This window comes from Colletotrichum chrysophilum (genome assembly GCF_026319265.1).
Source record: "Colletotrichum chrysophilum strain AFK26 chromosome Unknown scaffold_93, whole genome shotgun sequence".
Classification (NCBI taxonomy): Eukaryota; Fungi; Ascomycota; class Sordariomycetes; order Glomerellales; family Glomerellaceae; genus Colletotrichum; species Colletotrichum chrysophilum.
In genome coordinates this window covers 20,819-39,492 of record NW_026517380.1, presented here as the reverse complement: position 1 = coordinate 39,492, position 18,674 = coordinate 20,819, and the positions used below count along the sequence as shown (strand labels likewise).

General features: G+C 53.4%; 3 protein-coding genes and 2 non-coding genes across 5 annotated transcripts; 2 read left to right on the top strand and 3 right to left on the bottom strand.

Annotated features, from left to right (window-relative positions):
- Positions 1–1,031: 1,031 nt before the first annotated feature.
- On the bottom strand, positions 1,032–2,816 carry PNS1 (the record flags this gene model as incomplete). The annotated part of the gene is made up of 3 exons (XM_053182272.1): positions 1,032–1,349; positions 1,405–2,418; positions 2,520–2,816. The coding sequence occupies 3 exons, from the start codon at positions 2,814–2,816 to the stop codon at positions 1,032–1,034; spliced, it is 1,629 nt and encodes a 542-aa protein (XP_053033755.1).
- Positions 2,817–4,570: 1,754 nt separating this feature from the next.
- Positions 4,571–7,372, bottom strand: COL26b_009545 (uncharacterized protein; the record flags this gene model as incomplete). The annotated part of the gene is made up of 3 exons (XM_053182271.1): positions 4,571–5,596; positions 5,650–6,186; positions 6,914–7,372. 3 exons carry the CDS (start codon positions 7,370–7,372, stop codon positions 4,571–4,573), a joined length of 2,022 nt encoding a protein of 673 aa, XP_053033754.1.
- A 3,569-nt stretch (positions 7,373–10,941) lies between these two features.
- On the top strand, positions 10,942–11,025 carry COL26b_009544. Its single transcript has one exon. It is a non-coding gene; the product is annotated as a tRNA-Arg (tRNA).
- Positions 11,026–11,114: 89 nt separating this feature from the next.
- On the top strand, positions 11,115–11,219 carry COL26b_009543. The gene has a single exon. It is a non-coding gene; the product is annotated as a tRNA-Met (tRNA).
- Positions 11,220–15,027: 3,808 nt separating this feature from the next.
- Positions 15,028–16,620, bottom strand: COL26b_009542 (uncharacterized protein; the record flags this gene model as incomplete). The annotated part of the gene is made up of 1 exon (XM_053182270.1): positions 15,028–16,620. The coding sequence occupies one exon, from the start codon at positions 16,618–16,620 to the stop codon at positions 15,028–15,030; it is 1,593 nt and encodes a 530-aa protein (XP_053033753.1).
- Positions 16,621–18,674: the final 2,054 nt, after the last annotated feature.

The following is an 18,674-nucleotide window of genomic DNA, read 5'->3' as shown; positions in this document are numbered from 1 at the left end:
AGAAAACAACGCTCTTACCTCGTATCAACATAAATTGCCTGAAACTCAAGTTCGGCTCCACGATCAAAGGCCGGCGGAGTGGCCATCTTCAATAAGGCTAACTGTACTTTTCCCCTAGAAATTAAAAAAAGGTGCGTAATCACAACATCACTATACGTGCCATATCCTCCTGGAGGGCCGAGTTAGCGTCTCGCCGCCATGAATGATCGCCAACGAACAGATATCTCGCATATAAGGTTAAGAACCGTGCCGATGACAACCTTGACAGGAGACAGTCGAGTTCTCGAAGCGGGTCAACAGGGCAACGCATACGGTCAATCCCCATGAGGGACATCGTAGACTAGGGCCGGATCTCGGAACATGGCGTGTCCGTCAATTGTGTATTGTATACATCCCCCGTGTCGGGGTACCTGGGCCCTGCCGCCGTTCGGGACGGTCTACTCCATCGTCCAGGACAGGGAGATGCCAGTTTGTAGAACCAAGTTCATGTGGAAAAGTTGGTAAATCATGGATGCTGACTACGGGGCTTAGCCCAATGGCATTGGCAAGATCATGGACGGGTTGAGGCAACCGTCGGGGACGGAAGAAACCAATACTGCAGCACAGAGACTCTGCCACAGACGAGGAAGGTCTTTCGGTAAGATACTTCGTGAACTAAATGGAGAGGGCAGTGCGATTGGCGAGCTGTCGGTAGAACGCACTATGGTTTAGACGGTACTACTAAGCAGATCAAGAAAGGTAAATTTGGAGTTGACGGGAGGCGAAGGTGCGGCAGCTTCAACTTGCCTCGAGGTTCTATACAGCCATTTCCACACATGTTTTGTGCGAGAAAGCAATCCCACGGACGGGTTTGAAAGAGTTTGATTAGTACCAGTACTCATTATTACAAATTTAGCAAACTGAAGTCAATGTTGGGTATCCCCGTACGCCCCGGCCTTCGCCTTAAACAAGCCCAGTCCCATTCAGTCTGCAGCTTCAATGATTCGATCTAACCAGCTGGAAAGCTGCATTATATCCATCTTCGCAGTCAATCAGGCGTGAATAGCCTGCTGGACCTCTGGGTAGACCCTGACCATCTCATCGTACAACTGCGGGTGATCTCTCATCATGACCTGAGGATCCCAGGCTGCCGCAACAAAGATCGTGTCGATACCGCTTGAGATGGGAGTCGTGAAGACGTTGGCAATTTGCATGCCGATGAGGAAAGCGAAGGCAACCACCACAGGAGTGTAGGCACCTGTCGAGTTGTAGGCTGGGTGTGTGAAGACCATGTAGAGGTACGCGAGGAAAGCGCATGCATAGCCGATGAAGACGGCGCCGAAGGAGAGAACCGGGCCGATGAGGCATTCCTGAACCTGTTAGTACGAGAGCTTCGCTGATTTACAACAGGGGGCAACAACTCACATTGACCAGTGCGTCAATGCCACGGTCCTTGATCATCTTCCACGTATCCTTCGCAGCGGGGATATACGCCTTACCGTACAAGGCAACGTGCGAGAAGGCGTATCTGTTCAGGAACGAGACGGCCCAATCCAGGATAGAGATCAGGCACCCCAGGATGCAGAACAGGATGTATCCTACGATGTTGCCGTCTCCAGCTGCCTGAGACCTCGCGACAGAGCAAAGGTGGCGCAAGAAGTTGATAATGGCGACGATCAAGCTGCCGAAGCTGATGGAGCCGAAGCTGTAGGTCAGAGAGCGCTTAAGAGCTCCACGGGTGGCGCCCTTGGGGAAGTTGTTGACGCAAAAGTACCAGGAGCCGTAGACACCCGAGATGGTGACGTGGATGACGTTCTTGAGGACTTCAGAGATCCAGTACATGGCGAACGTGATGAAGACGAGGATACCAATCACTTTTCCTTGGCTGCATTGGCCGTTCCTACACTGCGGGTTGTTCGCCGACGGTTGGTACTTGGAGTATGTCGCAACCAACGTCACAGAGTACCACGCAGCAAACGCGGCACCGAGCATGCCTCCCAGGAACGACACGAGGTAGACGTGGCCGTACTTCTTGGAGACCTGGATCGAGGTCTTGAGCATCAGCGCCGAGAAGGGGATGCGCGGGATCCAGCTGATGAAGGCGATGACCAAGAACACGCCGAAGATGAGGAAGACGATACCGCCGGAGTAGTACTTCCTGGAGAGCATGTAGATGGCAGTGACGAAGGCGAAGACGATGTTGAGAATGCCCGTGACCCAGATGAAGGCTTTGGGGAAAAGGCGGGCAAGCCATACGTAGCCGTAGCTCAGGACGACGGCGACGGCGAGGCAGAAGGCGAAGAGGACGATCGTGTTAGTGGAGAGGCCGAAAGTGTTGCCGCCGTCATAGATGCCGCCGCCATTCAGGGACTTGGTCTGGCTGTAGCCAGAGATGGTGAGGCCTGAGACTGCCGCAAACCCGAGGAAAACGAGCCAGAACTACAGACGGTCGGTCAGTGAGTGACGATAGAGGACGAAGGCAAAGGGCGAAAGCGAAGGACGATGAAATAAACACCGAAGATGACAACATCGCAGCTTACCAAAATAGCGGCCCAAAGATCATTCCACCTGGGCTTCTCAACCTTGAAGGCCTCCTCGAAGGTGTACTTCTCCGGGTCGTAGCCCTGCGGCGGCGCATTGTATCCGTAGCCATTGCTGCCATTATACCCATTGCCCCCGTCGTATGCGAACTGCTGCTGCGGCGGCGGGTGCGGTTGTTGGTAGCCGTTGTTCTGGTATCCGTTGTTGTACTGCTGCGCGTATTTGGGATCGTAGGGCTGCTGCTGCTGCTGCTGGCCACCGTAGTAGCCAGCTGACTCGCCGTACGGTTGCGACATTGGTCACCGGTGGACGGTTGGCGATGGGGCCGCCTGTCGTTACTGTCTTCGCTGTTGTATATCGGGGTATGCGATGGGGAATATGGCGAGACGAAGACGACGATGGAAGCAATGGGAGGTAAGTAAACAGCTAGCAGAGAAAAGAAATTGGTCGCAGAGGAAATAACAGTCTCAGGTGTTTGGCGCGTGGAATGATTTAGATTCAATGACGGAGCTGTTTTGGCGCCGGCCGGCTGCCCACCCGTCCCCCCTTGTACCTTCCGCTACTTTTTAGGCTTAAGCTTCACCTCCCAGGGCCCCCCCGTGGCCCCTGCGGCCTTGCCGAATTCAAGCTGTCCAATGACGTTACCACTCGCCGTGCACGGGCAGAAAAAGGCCCAAAGACTGAAGCAGATTGCGGGCACGGGGTTGGCTGCTGCGTCTGCTAGCTGTGTCGATGCAAGCTGAACTTGAGGAAAGCGCACCAGGGGGGGTGGAAAGGGCGCCCCGCCTGCTCATACAGGTTACGCGTCGAATTGCCGAGAGTCACGTGTCAAGACTTGTCTGGGAAGATCCCAGTCTTGGCGGCACCAGCAATCATCGAATCTTGGCTTACATAACCTGCTGTTTGCAGATGGTTACGGTCTATTGAAGGGTCTAACGAGGTCCAATCTCGGACAGACGTCGATCGATGGGATGAGATGAGATGAACCGCTAGACATTTGCGCACCTTACCGGCCGTGACACTCGGCTGCCTCGAGCTGCTTTGTGCATCTACTCCTACGGACACATGACGTCTAACAAGGTGCACAATGTGCAGCGTCTGCTGTTGCATGCCAAACGAAACACCACCGCCCGGCCGAGACATTTCCCTCGGATATCGGCATCGCAACCCCGGTCGCCCGCAGCCCAGCCAAGCACGCAAAATCGGCCCAGGCCATGCACCATCCCTCGCCCACATCCTGTTTCCTCCACCAGCAAGCCATGATTTGCAGGTTTTCTTGCAGGGACATGCGGCGAATAACAGAATCGTCCCCTCGAGCCTAAAACTTGTTGTTGGCCTGCGTCGGGGCTTTTGTCTGCTGATGGCCCCCATTTGTCAACCGTCGCAGGTTGAGGCTTGTCGCAGCGCATCGTCTGTCACTGTGGCATCGCGCGCGACAATCGCGCATGCGTTGGAACTAATGATAATAATATGGTGACCAATGACCGATTGTTTATACTTTGCTCCGGCGACTGCATTTCCTTATGCATTTCCCGTTGTCGTCGCCAGTATCGTCGTCACCATAATCAGTATTGCTGCCATCGTTTCTGTCATTGGATTGCTACATTTTGTCACTATTCGGATGTCTCGAACCCGGGTCGGTTGCGCCCCCAACTGTGACCGTGGTGTCCCTCAATCCTACGCAAGAGATATAGACGGCAGGGGCGGTCGCGGGAAAAAGGCCTCGTGCCATTCTTAGACAACCAGAGACGTGAAATTGTCGATCCTACAAGGGCTAAGAATACCACTACTACGACAAACTCATACAAAGCGGTGAACGAAGAAAAACGACATTGCCAGCCAGGTAGGAAATAAAAGCCCGTAAAAAAACAGATCGCCGCCGTGCCGATTTCCCAACCCAATTCCATTCCTGAGCCTAGCTGAAGGCCAATCATCCTATCTATGAACGCCAGTAAAATGAAAGCAGAAAAGAGAGGAGAACGACCCATCCAGAATAATCCTAACACAAAAAAACACATAACGGAACAAAGCGCTACACATTACAACGCTACTACCGCTGCTGGCTTCGCTCCAGCCTGTCCCGCGCCGCATCCACAACGCTGCGGTCCAGCGCCGGCGTGCTCCGTGACCCGCCGCCGCCGCCGCCGCCCGCATCCTCCTCCGCGGACCCGTCGTCCACCACGGCCACGAGCTCCATCCTCTTCATCCCGGCGTCCATACCGGGCCAGAGGTCTGTCGGGATGAACTCCCCGATATCCTGGCGGAAGCCCTCGCGCTCGCGCCTGTCGTTCTCGACGAGCTTGTCGACGCTGTCCTTGGCCTTGCGCCAGATGTTCTGGATCTTGTCCTCCACCAGCCGCCGCCGCTCGACCTCCAGGATCAGATTGTCGTACGCGCCGGCGTACTTCTCGTAAAAGTCTCTCAGGTCGTCCATCTCCCCGAGCTTGCCGTAGATGGTGAACCGCTCGTCTTCCCAGCGCTGCAGGAACTCGGCCTCGCTGGCGATGTAGCTCGCCACGCGGCCGCCAATCTCCTCGAGCGCCGTGAAGGCGTCCAGCGTGCCGAGGAACGCGGCCTTGGTCTGCCCCGTCTGCGCCGTCAGCGCCGCAAAGTCCTCCTCCATCGCGTGCAGCCGCTCGTTGATCTCCTGGATCACGCTGTCGACCTCGGCCGCGTCGCTAACGACGATGTCCAGCATGTCGGCGCGGTCCTGCGTCGTGATGGGCTCGAGGTCCGGCATGTGCGACTCCTGGTCGGCGATGACGCCCGATATCGAGACGCCGTCGCCGCCCTGGGACTGCGTCACCTCTGCCGCCCTGCGGCGTGCGAGAGCCGCGCCGCCTTCGGTCGTCCGCACCGCAGTGACGCAGAGGTCAAAGTGTTTTGTGAGGGATGTGAGGAGCTGAGCCATGCAGTGCGAGTGTTCGACGAGCGACACCAGCAGCTCGGGGATCGGATCGTGATGGGAGGAGTTCGACAGCGATCGGGGTAAGGGTGTCGTCGTTATCGTCTTTTTCAGGGCTCGTAGGTCGTCGTCGAATCGAAGCAGGTCACCGTCAAATGAGGTTTGGATAGCCTGTACATCAAAAGTCAGTCGTGTGCATGGATGCAAACGGATGGACGACGCACCTGCAGCTCGCCGAGGCTCTGCTTCAGAGCCTCGACCATGACGTGGACGCTCTTCTCGTCCACGAAATCCATCAGATTCCGCCGCTCCTCCCCGGGCGGCCTAAACACAGACTCGACGGTCGTGTTCTTGAGCATCGCCATGGTATCCTGCAGCTTCTCATTCGTCGCATCCATCGTCTTGACGAGATTCTTGAAGTCGCGCTTCCCGGCATCGTAGGTCCTCTTCAGCCCGCGGCGGACCTTCATCAGCAGCGCCAATTGCTCCGCGATGGCGCGCTTCAGGAACTGGCTCTCAGCGTACAGGACGACGGCCTCCTCGTGGGCCTGGCGGGCGTCGGTGGCGATCTCGTTGGCGCGCAGGACGGCCGTCATGGACGAGAGGGAGCGTTTGGCGGCGAGCAGGTGTTCCACCAGTGTCTCAACCGGGACGGGGTCGGCGGCGTTGGAGGCGGAGTCGGAGGAGGCGGGATCGCGGCGGTCTCTGGAATGTGAAAGGGAGTCTCGGCCGGCGGAGGTGGACGAGGCTGCGCTCCGGCTCTGCGACGGCGAGTTCGCCATGTTGAATGGGGAAAAGAAAGAAGAAAAAGGTGGGTGCCAAAAGGATTCTGCTGACTTCACGGGGATGGTCAGGAATTGAATCGATGCATATTTAGAAGAAAAGGGAAAAGAGGTCTGCGATAATAGGCGGTCAGGTCCAGCAGGGTGCGAAAGGGAAACCCAGGGCGGATGGAGGAACGGGAGGACGGGCGGGTAGTATAGGTAGATGGGATGGTGTAGGGGACGAGGATGATGTCGCGATAAGGTTGGAGCTCGTCAGGTGTGTGATCCCTTATCGGCCTTATCGCAGCGTGGTGACGCGCCGTAGGGGTTCCTGTTAGTGCAGGCGCTCGGCCGTTCGCAGCAGCCTTATGTCACTAGTGGGTACCTCCCCCCTGTAGCAGGTCACTTTGGGCCCGTCTGATTGGGCGAGAGTCAGGGGACTGGCGGCCGCTGTCTGGGAAGCTCCCCGTAGCTTGCTGCTTCTCCAGCGCTCTGCAACGCTAATCCAAAGGTCCAGAACGCTGCCATGTTTCGCTGCGAACGGAAGTGATTCGCTCAGCTCCGTGCCGTGTCACCCTTCGCCGACCAGATTCGTCTCACCGGCCAGGGATATCTGCCTCTCTGGTCATGATTACTTTTTTTGACGTCTGTCTGTCTAATAACAAGCTGGAAACCCCTGACGCAATGCAAGACACGGCTGAGGCCCCGTCTCATGGCGTCATACCTTCTCGGAATGGCATGGGCAGTTCTGGTCTCCCACGATCCTCGCATTTGGATTACCCCCGTACACCCAGACCTCGTATGTCCTTCTTCCACCGGGACTATCCACAACTATCCCCCGGAAGCTCCTTTGGTGAGACATCTCGGGCGTGGCCACGCCGCAGCTTTCCGCCATGGTGTCTTGGCTGCGTATGGACCGCAAAGGCAGTGCCTCCGTCGACGCGGTCCTCCTCCTGGGCCGTCTCGTGAAGAGTCTCGAGAGGCACTTGCGCATGTACTCGATGAACGGCTTCGTGGTGCCAAAGACTAGAAACACAAGCAGAGATGCCGTGACTCCGGGCATGAAGAGGAGGAAATCTTGCCGCGCTCGCTTGGCGGAGATGTCTGGCGTGAGCCGGGCGTGGTCCACGGCAATGTTCTTTCTCGCGCTCGTCGAAAACAACATGATGGTGACTTCGAACATACTGTCTAGCGTTAGTTCTCTCCGTGGTATCGCGGGCGAGGTGCCAGACAACTTACGCCAGAATCACAAACGAAATCATGAATCGCAGCATGAGCCATCTGTCGTAAATACTTGTCTTTCGGGGCTTGTGCCCGCTGGTTCCTCTCGAAGATGACGGCTGGCCATACCCGACGTTCAGCTTCTGCAGCCTTCGTCGAGATTGGATGTATCGTATCAATATGGCCAATGTCGCAACGCTGCCAAAGCCGATGCTCCATAGCACTGTTGCTGTCAGTATTCGTCCAATTTTCGTGAGAAACAGATAGCCTACATGGCTGTCCGGCGAGCAGCAAGAATCCTCCAAAATTGTTCCGTATTGACGGAGCTTGCAGGCAGGTTGTCGTAACTAGAGGGAACAAGGGTGAAAACACCTTGCCGACTCGGTTGATGATCAGAAGTGGCCTCTTGAGCTTCGGCTTCTCATTCAGACCCCAGACGGACTGCGCCAATGCGAACGCCCTATTGAATTTCTGGTCAGAATCAGGCATTTATCGTTCCCATTCCCACGATTGTTCGTACCAGAACATGTCAAACAACGCAAGCACGTTGTAACAGTAGTATTCTTGGTCATGTCAGTGGTAGTCCAACGTGACTCCAGTGTAGACTTACGAATGTAATACAGCACCAGATCTTCCCCTATCGCAGCATTCGATATCACAGCCTCAGGGCTGGCAACGTTGGTCGCCGCATAATCAAACCGAGCGGTCATGATGTCCTCCCAATACAGAACGAGTCGCGTTTGCTGTATGATGGAGCAAACCGTGCTCAGCGTCGTGAAGTATGCTAAACAGTTCACATCTAGATCCATCGGTCAGTGTCGGAAGTCAGTCCACGTTCAACGCAACATACAGCTTATCCGTTCACCGTGCTGCCAAGCAAGCCATACTACCATCAAACTCCCCAACAGACATATGACAGAGTAAATAAGGACCCCAACGACCGTGCCCACGGCGTCTTCCGGGATCTGAGCCATGGTACGCACGACTCGTCACAATATCACCATGTCGTCGATGAATCGGTAGTGAAAGAGGCACAGACCATAAGTTCACAAGAATGGCATATTCCGAATCGTATATTTATCATCTCAACTATCCGCACCCATTCTCCTCATGGTTGCCACATCGCAGCGCCCCCCCAAAGAAGAAGGAGGCAAAATGTCGAAGGAGAAAAAGCGATGCATTATCACCCACACCATCCTCTTTATCCCGGCCCCATCCACACCTTTTTTCCCTTCCTTCCTGCCGTCCTGCCGTCGGGAGTGTTCCGGCGCGAGACCAATAGGGAGTTTCCATTTACATACTCTTCACCTTAATGAGTGAACCACCCATCCATCTTATTCTGCTGCCGGAATAATTATCGGACGATAACGTCGAACTTCACCTCGGCCTCGGCCCAAGCCTCCTGATGGGGATACATGCGTCTAGAGAGAATCTGCAGGGGTTTCTGATATGAAACCCCCGCTTTTGATATCCCATGTTGAACGACCACAGGCTCCAGCTTCTTCAGCATCGTGGGTATAACGCGCCTGTTATGATCGTAGGCCTGGGTTGCCGAAATGGTAGAATGGTGCTTGAGTACAAGAAACGAAACAAATGCATTCACTTGCGTGCTTGTGAGTAAGGAGAAGTGAGTCTTGGCTTTTGGGAGGCCTCGGCCACAAGATGATGATGTGACTGAGATGAATTTGGTTCTTTCGACTCCGAAACCTTGGGACAATCAAGTTTGGTTTGGGACGATTAAGTGCATTTCAGACTCGTTAGAAGTGAGAAATGATGATACACCAACACAAAGTCGACACAGCAGAAGTATCACCAGTTTTAGTCCACCCACCCGGATTGAGTTCAATTGACAGCGGCCCCGTCCGAACACGCGGCTTCATCCCACACGATGTCACTTCCAAAGAAGACAAAGAGTCAAAGGCCCCCAAAATCAGACTTCCCACACGCACTCATCAACAGCAATCCTGTCCGAAGTCTTCGGACCTTCAACACACCAGACATCAAAAAACCCCGGGACCTGCATGCAGCGATATGCTTATTGTGTGCTCCGTCAGCATTACCCCGCAGCACGCATCTCTTTCCCTGAGTGGAATTCTCCGAACATGCATCAAAAATCTCCTTCCTTCCCTGGAAACCATCCCCCGGACTCGCGTTCTGGATTCGCGCACCACCATGCAGCGCACAATGTCTGCTCCATTTCTGTGCTGGCAACCAGCAAAATGAGGAAATAGCTGCCATACTGCCGACAGGAGCCGGTGTTCAATCCCTTCCGCGTTGGGCCAGACTGCAGCGTTATGGTGGGAGGGCAATTAATTAGCGGGAAGGGCAGATAAAACCCCTGCAGCAGTAGCTGCCACATGGGAGTTCTGGGTGGGTTGTCTGGACTCACGACATAGTCGCCGATCGACGAGTGCCTGCCTGCCCGGCCGGCGCCTCAGCCACCCTCTTTTTTCGACTTGCGCAGCCTTTCGTTCAGAGGCCGTCGCGATTGAGTGTGAGGGTCGCATCACGAGACGTTAGTGAAAGTGCTTGCAGGACTGGCTCCGTTTCGAGCCAAGGGCGGCCCGCGACGGCGACGCCCGGCGAGCCTGAATGACGGAGACATCCGTGACGAACAACCAGGCTGGCACACGGATTTCATAAGTCGGGCTAACTTAGACTTGAGTTCTACCGTTTTGGCCGAAGTGAGGTTGCATTCTCGGGCGGATCGTCGTCTGTTCTAGACTAGCATGCCTTGGTGGCGATGGGATGAGACACACTGGTGTCTAGATGAGATGAAACTTGACACCATCTTTTATCGACCACGTGTATCAATCAGAATGCCATATTGCCATCGATCTTTGTAATCCTTAGAAGATCGGTTTTAAGTGACTTGTCTCGTCTGAAGGGGTGTGCGGGTTCGGCTCCGGGTTACCCATCGGCCACCGGCTAAGATCACCGGGGATGGAGCTGGGTAAAGTCCCGTTGTGTGAGTACAAGCCAACGATCTTCAACATCTTTCCGAGAAGATTCATGGACCATGCTGGGTGTCCTTTGAAAGTATCACGCTAGGCAACAACATGGTTCAACAGCCCGACAGCAAACGACTTCGACTGATTACCAACTGTTTCCTAGCATCTCGCCCTCACGCATGTCTGCCCCAACGCCCTTCCGGGCAGGTAATGACCTTCCAACTACCAGTCACAGCAAGCTTAACCGCTGAGTGTCTTTTCCGCCATAATTCGTCCCGCTAATCTCTTCCCAGGCCGATTCCAACCGGCTCCATCTTCGGACTCTCAGCCACGCCCCGCCGACGGCGCTAGCACCGTGTTCTCCGATCCCAGCTCCACCCCGAACGCCGTCGACGGGGCCGAAGCCACGCCTCTATCCACACTTTCGTCGCCAACCGCAAAATCTCATTTCTCTCGCAAACGACGGTCCGCTTTCTGCATCCACCCGCCTCCATCGTGAAAACTCTGCATGCCGCACATTCTTGATCTCACTCTCCGCCAGATTCCCCAACATCCGCCGGGATTCATCCCAGTAACAACTGGCCGGTTGGCCCAATGGCAAGGCGTCTGACTACGATTCGATCGTGACATCAGGAGATTCTGGGTTCGACCCCCAGGCTGGTCAATCTTTTGCCTCTTGGAGTGTTTTATACCTGTTGACCGTCCCGGCCTCGATTCATGAGACGTTACCGAGTGGGCAGTGAGTATCAAGCGGTCTTCGTGGCTCAGTCGGTAGAGCGTTGGTCTCATATTATTCAGTATGACTCTATCTAAGATAGAGATATCCAAAGGTCGAGAGTTCGAGCCTCTCCGAGGACAATTCTTTTTCGTACAAATGGTGGCTGGCGGTTGTCGGCTTTGTGCACTTCGTCTTCTTGTTTCCAGTTAATATGTACGATAATAGAAGTCTGCATATGCACGCGTGCCGCCCAGAATATTGTTAATATTCTAGATTGAGTTTTCTTTAGGATCTAATATTTATTATCCATCAGTCAGTTTTGCTAACACCGTGTGTTTCTGTGGTGATGAAAAGTGAAACCTTGCAAGAAATGCTTCCTAACTTCCGCGGCACTCTTATTACAGTAATCCTATATCAAGCGACGTGATATCATAGATGAGGGAACAGCTGCAGCCAGACAGGCATTGAATAGGCGCCTATTGGGAGATCGCGCAGGCTTGCGAAGGATTCAACAGTCAGAATAAGACGCGCAATCCCATTCAATGTCCCAACTGCGAACAAACCATATATTATAACTGCGATGATGGAATCGGCGGCGTCTGGGATAGAGTCGAACGCACCCCGACTTTCAAGATAGATGAATGATGACGCAAGGACGGCATTTCCAACAGGTATGATACTGGCTGTTTTCCAGCAGGTTTCTTCGACTTGTGTGGGGAACCTGCCGCTCCATGCTGACAGATGTAGTCCGCTGTATATCAGTGTGACAAACAGTGTAGACATCGAGATTCGATAGTCGTATTGTAGCGGACCCCCTTCGTGCCTATAGGACCCGGGCCCGACGATAACCACTAAAGCACGTAGCCACGAATCAATCAGCCACGAGAGAGGGCTGCCGTATCGGAGATCAATGGTAAAAGCATAGTTGCCCCCTGCAGAGAAAAGTGAGTCGAAGTCAGACCTAGGAAGAGCCTGATTGTAAAGTTGTATGTTCGCTCCATCATGATCGCGGAGAAACTGTGTTGCCCGTCGCAAGCGACGGATGTCGGTGGGCCGAAGATACAAAATCGGGCCATCCTCGTGTTTGAGACCAAATGGAAGGGTCTCATCTTGCCGTAGTTCTAGAGAATGTGGAGTTTCTCTCTGTATCTCAAGATCGTTCTGGTTGAAATCTCGTGGGATTCCAGCGGTATTCGAAGCTACGTCTGTATCATCGTTGTCGCCGGCGTGACTTTGGCTGTCCTGTAGATCTCCAAGAACGAATTTCTGCTGGGGGCAAATTTGTGATTGGATTGCAAGACTTATGAATCCCACAACATCGTCAGACTCCGAGCCGAAAATCTCGGGAGTATTGAGGTCAAGAGGTTTCTGGCTTGTTGGTCAATAATTGATCACTAGCGACTTAAATCGTGACAGCTTACCGACTTCCAGCAGACTAACACAACCAATGCGCACACCACATGAACCATTGTATGTATCTCCAAAAGTACAATTGGAAGGCCTTCCAACTTTCGAGCAATGCATTGAATAAACATCCATAAAACCTGAGTAGCAATCAAGAGTTTCTGAAAGACATTTGCTTTGCTCTTTTCAGTGGCATTGGCACGCTGTATCATTGTTTCGAGATCCAGCAGTTCCATTTCGATTAGCTTTAGAAACCCGGCAGGAGATAGCGGCAGCCTTTCTGGGCCTGACGCCATACAGGATGGACCGAGACTAATGCCCTCACGGTCCAAGTCCACTTGAAGGCCACCCATTTCGACAAAGAAGCAAAAGTTCAGCGGAACGTCCTGTCCATAATACTCTCATCAGCGGCGTGTGGTGAGTAGAAACCAAAGAGCGGCAGTCTGACACATAAGATGGGGCGTGAGATCCTTTTTCTCAACTGCAGTGTTTTAAGCCCTTTCCGCAGTGATCGAGCTGCAATCCATTGATATGCTGCAACAACGAGCACCGTGTCGGGAAATAGAATAGTCATCACGGTCCACCTAAGCTTGTCGAAAAAGCCCGCATAACGCCCTCTCTTTACAGGGACATTCAGATGAAGCACCGACCAGACGCAAGCGAATAGAGTAACCACGCAAGTCAACAGAATATCGACGGTTCCTCTCACTTTGGGAGAGTCCACCCATGATGCTGCGGAAATCGTCGATAATGCCTTCGAGTCACCATTATGTTCCGTGATGAGCCGTTGAACATCGTCCGCTGACTGCGATTTTGCCGCAGCAAGATTCAAAATGGCAAGGCAAAACAGCCAAAATTGTAATTTCAAAATGGCCATTGAGGAAAGGCGTTATGGAATTGCAATGACCTGTAAAAATTGTTGAAGGAAGGGGGAAAGGGTTTTCAAGGCCATGCGCTTCGTGATTCGGGACAGGACAATCTTATGGTCAATTTGAGGCTGCAGGCTCTTGGGGCGAGATATCCTCTGGCTGGAATCAATTGGCTGACACTTCATCTTGGCTCGCGGCATGCTGAGTTGGTTCGGGAATCTTTTCCGTTTGTGTTGTTGTTGTGTTACAAAACTTCGCAGGTAGAAGCAGGCTCCAGCGCTTACCCAGCACCCTATTAGCGGTCGAATCCCTAGCGGGGATTCGACGCGCTAAACTGACGGCTCTGCGAATGATCTGATCGATTTTGCGCTGGCGAGGCACATCAAGTGGGTCGAAATGTGTCTTCCGAAAGAGCTTTGATTTCAATCTCCGGGCTAGCGACGCCATTTGACTGGTGGCAGGCATTTTTAGCTTTACTTCCGTCATCTGTCTACACTTTTCTAACCTTGTCCATCAAGCCGGTGATCGCAGACCAACAGTGATCGCACACATCTTTACTCTTGAGATCTTGCTCAGCCTCTACGACCTATGCGACAGCCCCGAAAGTCAGCATTCCAATCACGGAACTCAGAGAGCCGCGGCTTTTGCCAGGTTTAGTCAGTACATACCGAAACTAAGCAGCCTAAGACAAACCCTTGAGTTTGTAATCTTTGTTTCCGGTCAGAGTGCCCGCCAAGATTTCGGCGAGCTCTTTGAAGGGGTCCAAAAGTCCAGGCGCGGGCTCTGGCAGAGGAGAACGGGGAACGTGGTTTATTGCAAGGCTCAGGGTTGGCGTTAAGAGAGTGAGGAAGCCAATGATAAGCGCGAAATTCTTCATGTTGAAGTCGATAATTGGTTTGAAATTAGTTGGTCGAGTCGAATTCAGGAGGGATAATTGGATGCAGCTATTGTTTTGCTTCATATATCCGACGTTTGATGGGGGGGCCGCTTTTGCCAGCTTGGCAAGGCGGTACAAAACCTCCCTTCTTATACCCTATGCACTGGGTTAGACGTTGAGGTTACGCTGTGACCCTCCACATATCTCTCCGTCAGAGTCATACGGCAGTCAACAAGGTTCGCCTCCAGGCAGCAAACTGCGGAAGAAAAGTTAGAAGGGAAGAAGGATGATCTCCCTGTTTTTCGGGGAAAGAATCATGGAGACAACGTGCGGCTTTGAGCGGCTATGCATTCACGTGGATCAGCTGGTAGACGAACGATACGCAAAAGTTCATGCGGAATATTCTGGACGACCTAAAGTCATCATGGCCAGAATACGGAATGTGTCACATCAGATTGAGTTTGTAGTTACGACGCAGCCCCCCCGCAAAAAGACTACGGCAAAATTCAACCTAACCGCGGGCACAATTCTGGAAACACTACAGGCGCTTTAACCTGTACCCTCTACCGGTTAAGGAAAATAGTACAGAAACCCCATACGTTCCTGCCAGCAGGCAAACACTCGCACAAAGTCGAACGCGCGACTTGGCCGAATAGACCGGCGGAACAGCAACGGCGCCGGTCGTGCGGCGTGTCACATCAGATATTTTGTATGAACGAGTATTGATTAAAATTAAACATTAGACATATAACGCTTCGTATCTGAACATATCTATACAGGCATGACCACGTCTTGCACTTAAGCCATCGTCCTGGTGACGAAAGGCAGCGAGCGCTTGTTGTAGCCAGAGTTCTTGTCAACGGCAACCTTGACGGTGGCGCTGGAAAGGGGCGCCTTGACGTCGTTGCACAGGCCCTCGGCCTGGTCCTTGGGCAGGAAGACACGGGGGAGACCGCCAGCAGGCATCTGCACCCAGAGGCGGCCCTTGTCGGCAACGGTGAAGGACTCGCAGTTCACAACGTCGATAACCTCGGAGCCGATGGCGAAGAGGTGGGCGTTTCGGGCGATGGCAAACATGGCGTTGTTGGCGGCGTTGACGCCACCGCTGGTGTACATGGAGAAGAGCTGACCCTTGCGGAAGGCGATGACTTGGCTCTGGTCGTCGCTGCCGTAGGAGAAGATAGCCTGGGTGCGCTCGGTGGTCAGGAAGTTGGCGTTGGCCTTGGCGGCGTGCACGCGGATCTTGTTGGCCTGCTGGAGCCAGCCGTAGAGCTCGGAGTTGATGTCGTAGCCGGCGAGCCAGAGGGCCTCACGGTTGTTGGGGGTGGTGCTGCCGGAGAAGTGCTGCTCCTGGCCGTAGTAGATGATGGGGATACCGTCGCGGAGCAGGGTGAAGGCGTAGAAATTCTTGGCCAGGGCCATGTCCTTGTTGGTGTAGGGGAAGCGGGGCTGGTCCTGGTTCTCAGCGAAGGAGCCGAGCAGGGAGGGGTCGATGCTGGTCTTGGCGGCCATCTCGTTGGTGCCGGTGAAGACGACCTCGAGGTCGCTGTTCACCTTCTTGAAGGAGTCGGCGAGCTGGTGGTAGGCGCTGTAGTCCATGAAGCCGTCGATGACCTGCTGGTAGGGGGCCAGGGTGTCCAGGCTGGTGTGGCTGATCTCACCAAGGAGGAAAACGCTGGCAGCCTCTCTGAAGCCACCCACGCTGAAGAACTCGGGCTCGATCTCGAGGACCGTATCAACGCGAAGACCGTCGATGTTGTACTTGGTAACGAAGTCCTTGATCCACTCAGCGTACACCTTGCGGATGTAGGCGTCCTCGGTCTTCAGGTCGGGCAGACCCTCGAGCCAGCAGATCTGCTCGGACTTCAGGTTGTTCCAGTTGATGGAGCACTCCTTGTGGTAGTACTCGGGCTTGTTGAAGGGGATGTATTTGGAGTAGTCGCCAGGGTTCTGGTTGAGACCGACGTGGTTGGGGGCGATGTCAACCATGAGGTACATGCCGCGGGCGTGGAGGGCGTCGGTGAGCTCCTTAAGGTCAGCCTCGGTGCCGAAGTGGTCGTTGAGGGAGTAGATGTCCTCAGTCCAGAAGCCGTGGTAGGCCTCTCCGGCGTTCTCAATGAATCCTTCAATGTTCTTGACGATGGGCGAGATCCAGATGGCAGTGGCACCGATGTTCTGGATGTAGTCGAGCTTGCTCGTGATGCCCTTCCAGGTACCACCGCAGTACTTGCCGATCTGGGTGTCGCATTCGGGGGCCGAACCATCAGACGTCGCAAAACGGTCAGTGATGATCTGGTAGATGCTCTGGTTGCGCCATCCGGCGGCGTCCAAGGCGAGGGCGCCTTGAATAGCCCCAGAGGCCAACAAAGAGAGAGTCGATGTGTAGCGCATGATGGGTGACTGGAAAGATTAAGATATTATGGCTCAACTTGATGACCACAACAAGAAAAGATAAAAAGAGACAATATGAGAGGCAAAGAAAGTTGGGGTTGTTTAACGATTGGAGGATTGTAACCGGCAGGGATCAAATGAACGACAACAGCACAAGGCAGAACGAGTGATGACCTTGAATTCAACTGCCGCAGTTGCAGATGCAAGAGAGACCAGCAAGTGCAAAAAGTGACGGCAGAATCTCGCCGATTATATTCGCGGCGACGACCACGAGGACCAGGCACAAAATGGCTCGACTCGTCGCCGTGACTGCGCCGCGATCAAGCGAGGAGGTCCCGCATCGCTGGTAATTCCCTTAAATTCCCCTGTCAACAACGGGTTGTGCTATTGGCAAGGGACGAGCGAGTTTCCAGATCGAGAGGCCGCAACCGATTCAATCCAGTCGAGGTTGTCCGTTTTGAACGAGCTTCCGGCCGCGGATCCATCCGAAGATCCACCGTCGTGTCAACCCTGACGGGTCCATGGCAACCGTTCAGGTGCACCGTGCTGCGAAACTTGAGAGAGTCTAAAGAGGATTAGGCGAGGGGAAGAGTCCGAGGAGGCCGAACCGGGACATGGAGCAGCTTATGAGGTTTATGAGGAACAGGACATATCGCCCCAAGAGAACTGATCTCGAAATCCACGCTGATCACTCGATCTCGCAGCAAGATCTGCGCTCCTGAACAGTTCGCGCCAACAAATGCGGCTCTTTGGCGCGAAACTCGAATCGCGAAGTTTAGAAACGGAGAAGGTGGATTTTGACGACCAACACAGAAAGAGAAGTGGATCCATCTCCACCGCCGTCCCGATTAGTCGATATTCCACTCTCCCTTAATTAATAATGTAACCTTCATTGGCTTGGCTATACGAGAACGGTCGGGGGGCTCGAGTTTGCCAGTGGGCAAGGTCGCATGTCTTCGTAAAGGGGCTCGCATTGGCTTGAGTCGCGCGACTTGGGGGTGTTTCGTCCGCATTGGCAAACATCGTTCTAGCCCCATCGTGAGAACTGTTGAGCGACCAATGGGGAAACCCCCGATGCGAATCCTTCGCATGGTCATGACCAAGTCGAAGTCATGATGAGTAAGTTGGGAGAAGGCGCAAACCTGAAAATTCGTTAAACGCGTTGTGCGCAGCATTGGCCATGTCCATAATCCTTGTCCAACGGTAACCCCGGTATGTCGACACTCTCTTAAATAACATCTCCAGGTTAGGCGCGTTGCAGATCGGGCTCTCCGTCTACATAGTACAGACTGCTTAGGGGAGCACATAACTGCACAGACGATTTTTTGGGATCTGACTACATCCCATTCGCGAACATGCCATTTTGTTGGATCCCACAACGCGACTGAGTCGCGAGGTAAAGAAACGACAGGCATTCGCAATAAAGAACGAAAAGCTTCTGTTAGACTGCTTAACGCCTTAATTCCAATAGATTAACCTGAAAACTCGAAACTTTGCGATTTGTTTTAGCGGCTGTTCGTGGTCAGACTGTGGATCGGTGCGGGAAGTGGGATCTAGTTTATAGGTTGTTCTTCGTTCCTCGAGCGGTCCAAATTGCGGATGTCTTGAGCAGAAGTCTGCGAAATTCGTCATAGAGATATCAGGCCTCCTTCTAGCAATTCGATGTTTAAAGGCTGTGGCATTATTATGGGCCGCAGAATTGCATGTGTGTGGTTTACTCTGAGGTATATATGCAGGCCCACCACCTTGGAAAGTCTCGGCCGGTGATGTGCTCAATATCGCCATCACTTTCAGACAGACCAAGATGACGAAAAGAGCATCGCGTTTAATTCTCAAAGGACACTGTGATTCTTAATATTGTGAGTCCATCAGCCAATCAAGACGCCTAAATACAACTTCCAAATAATTTCAAGTCACTAGGTAATATGATTGAAGATTATCCCGAAAGCGTTTCACGCCCTGGCTAATTCTTGGTGCTGTGGTGTTGTCTTGTTGTCAGCAATCAAGAAGGTATGGTTTTTGATATGATTGCTCCTCAGCTTTGTGTCTTTGGA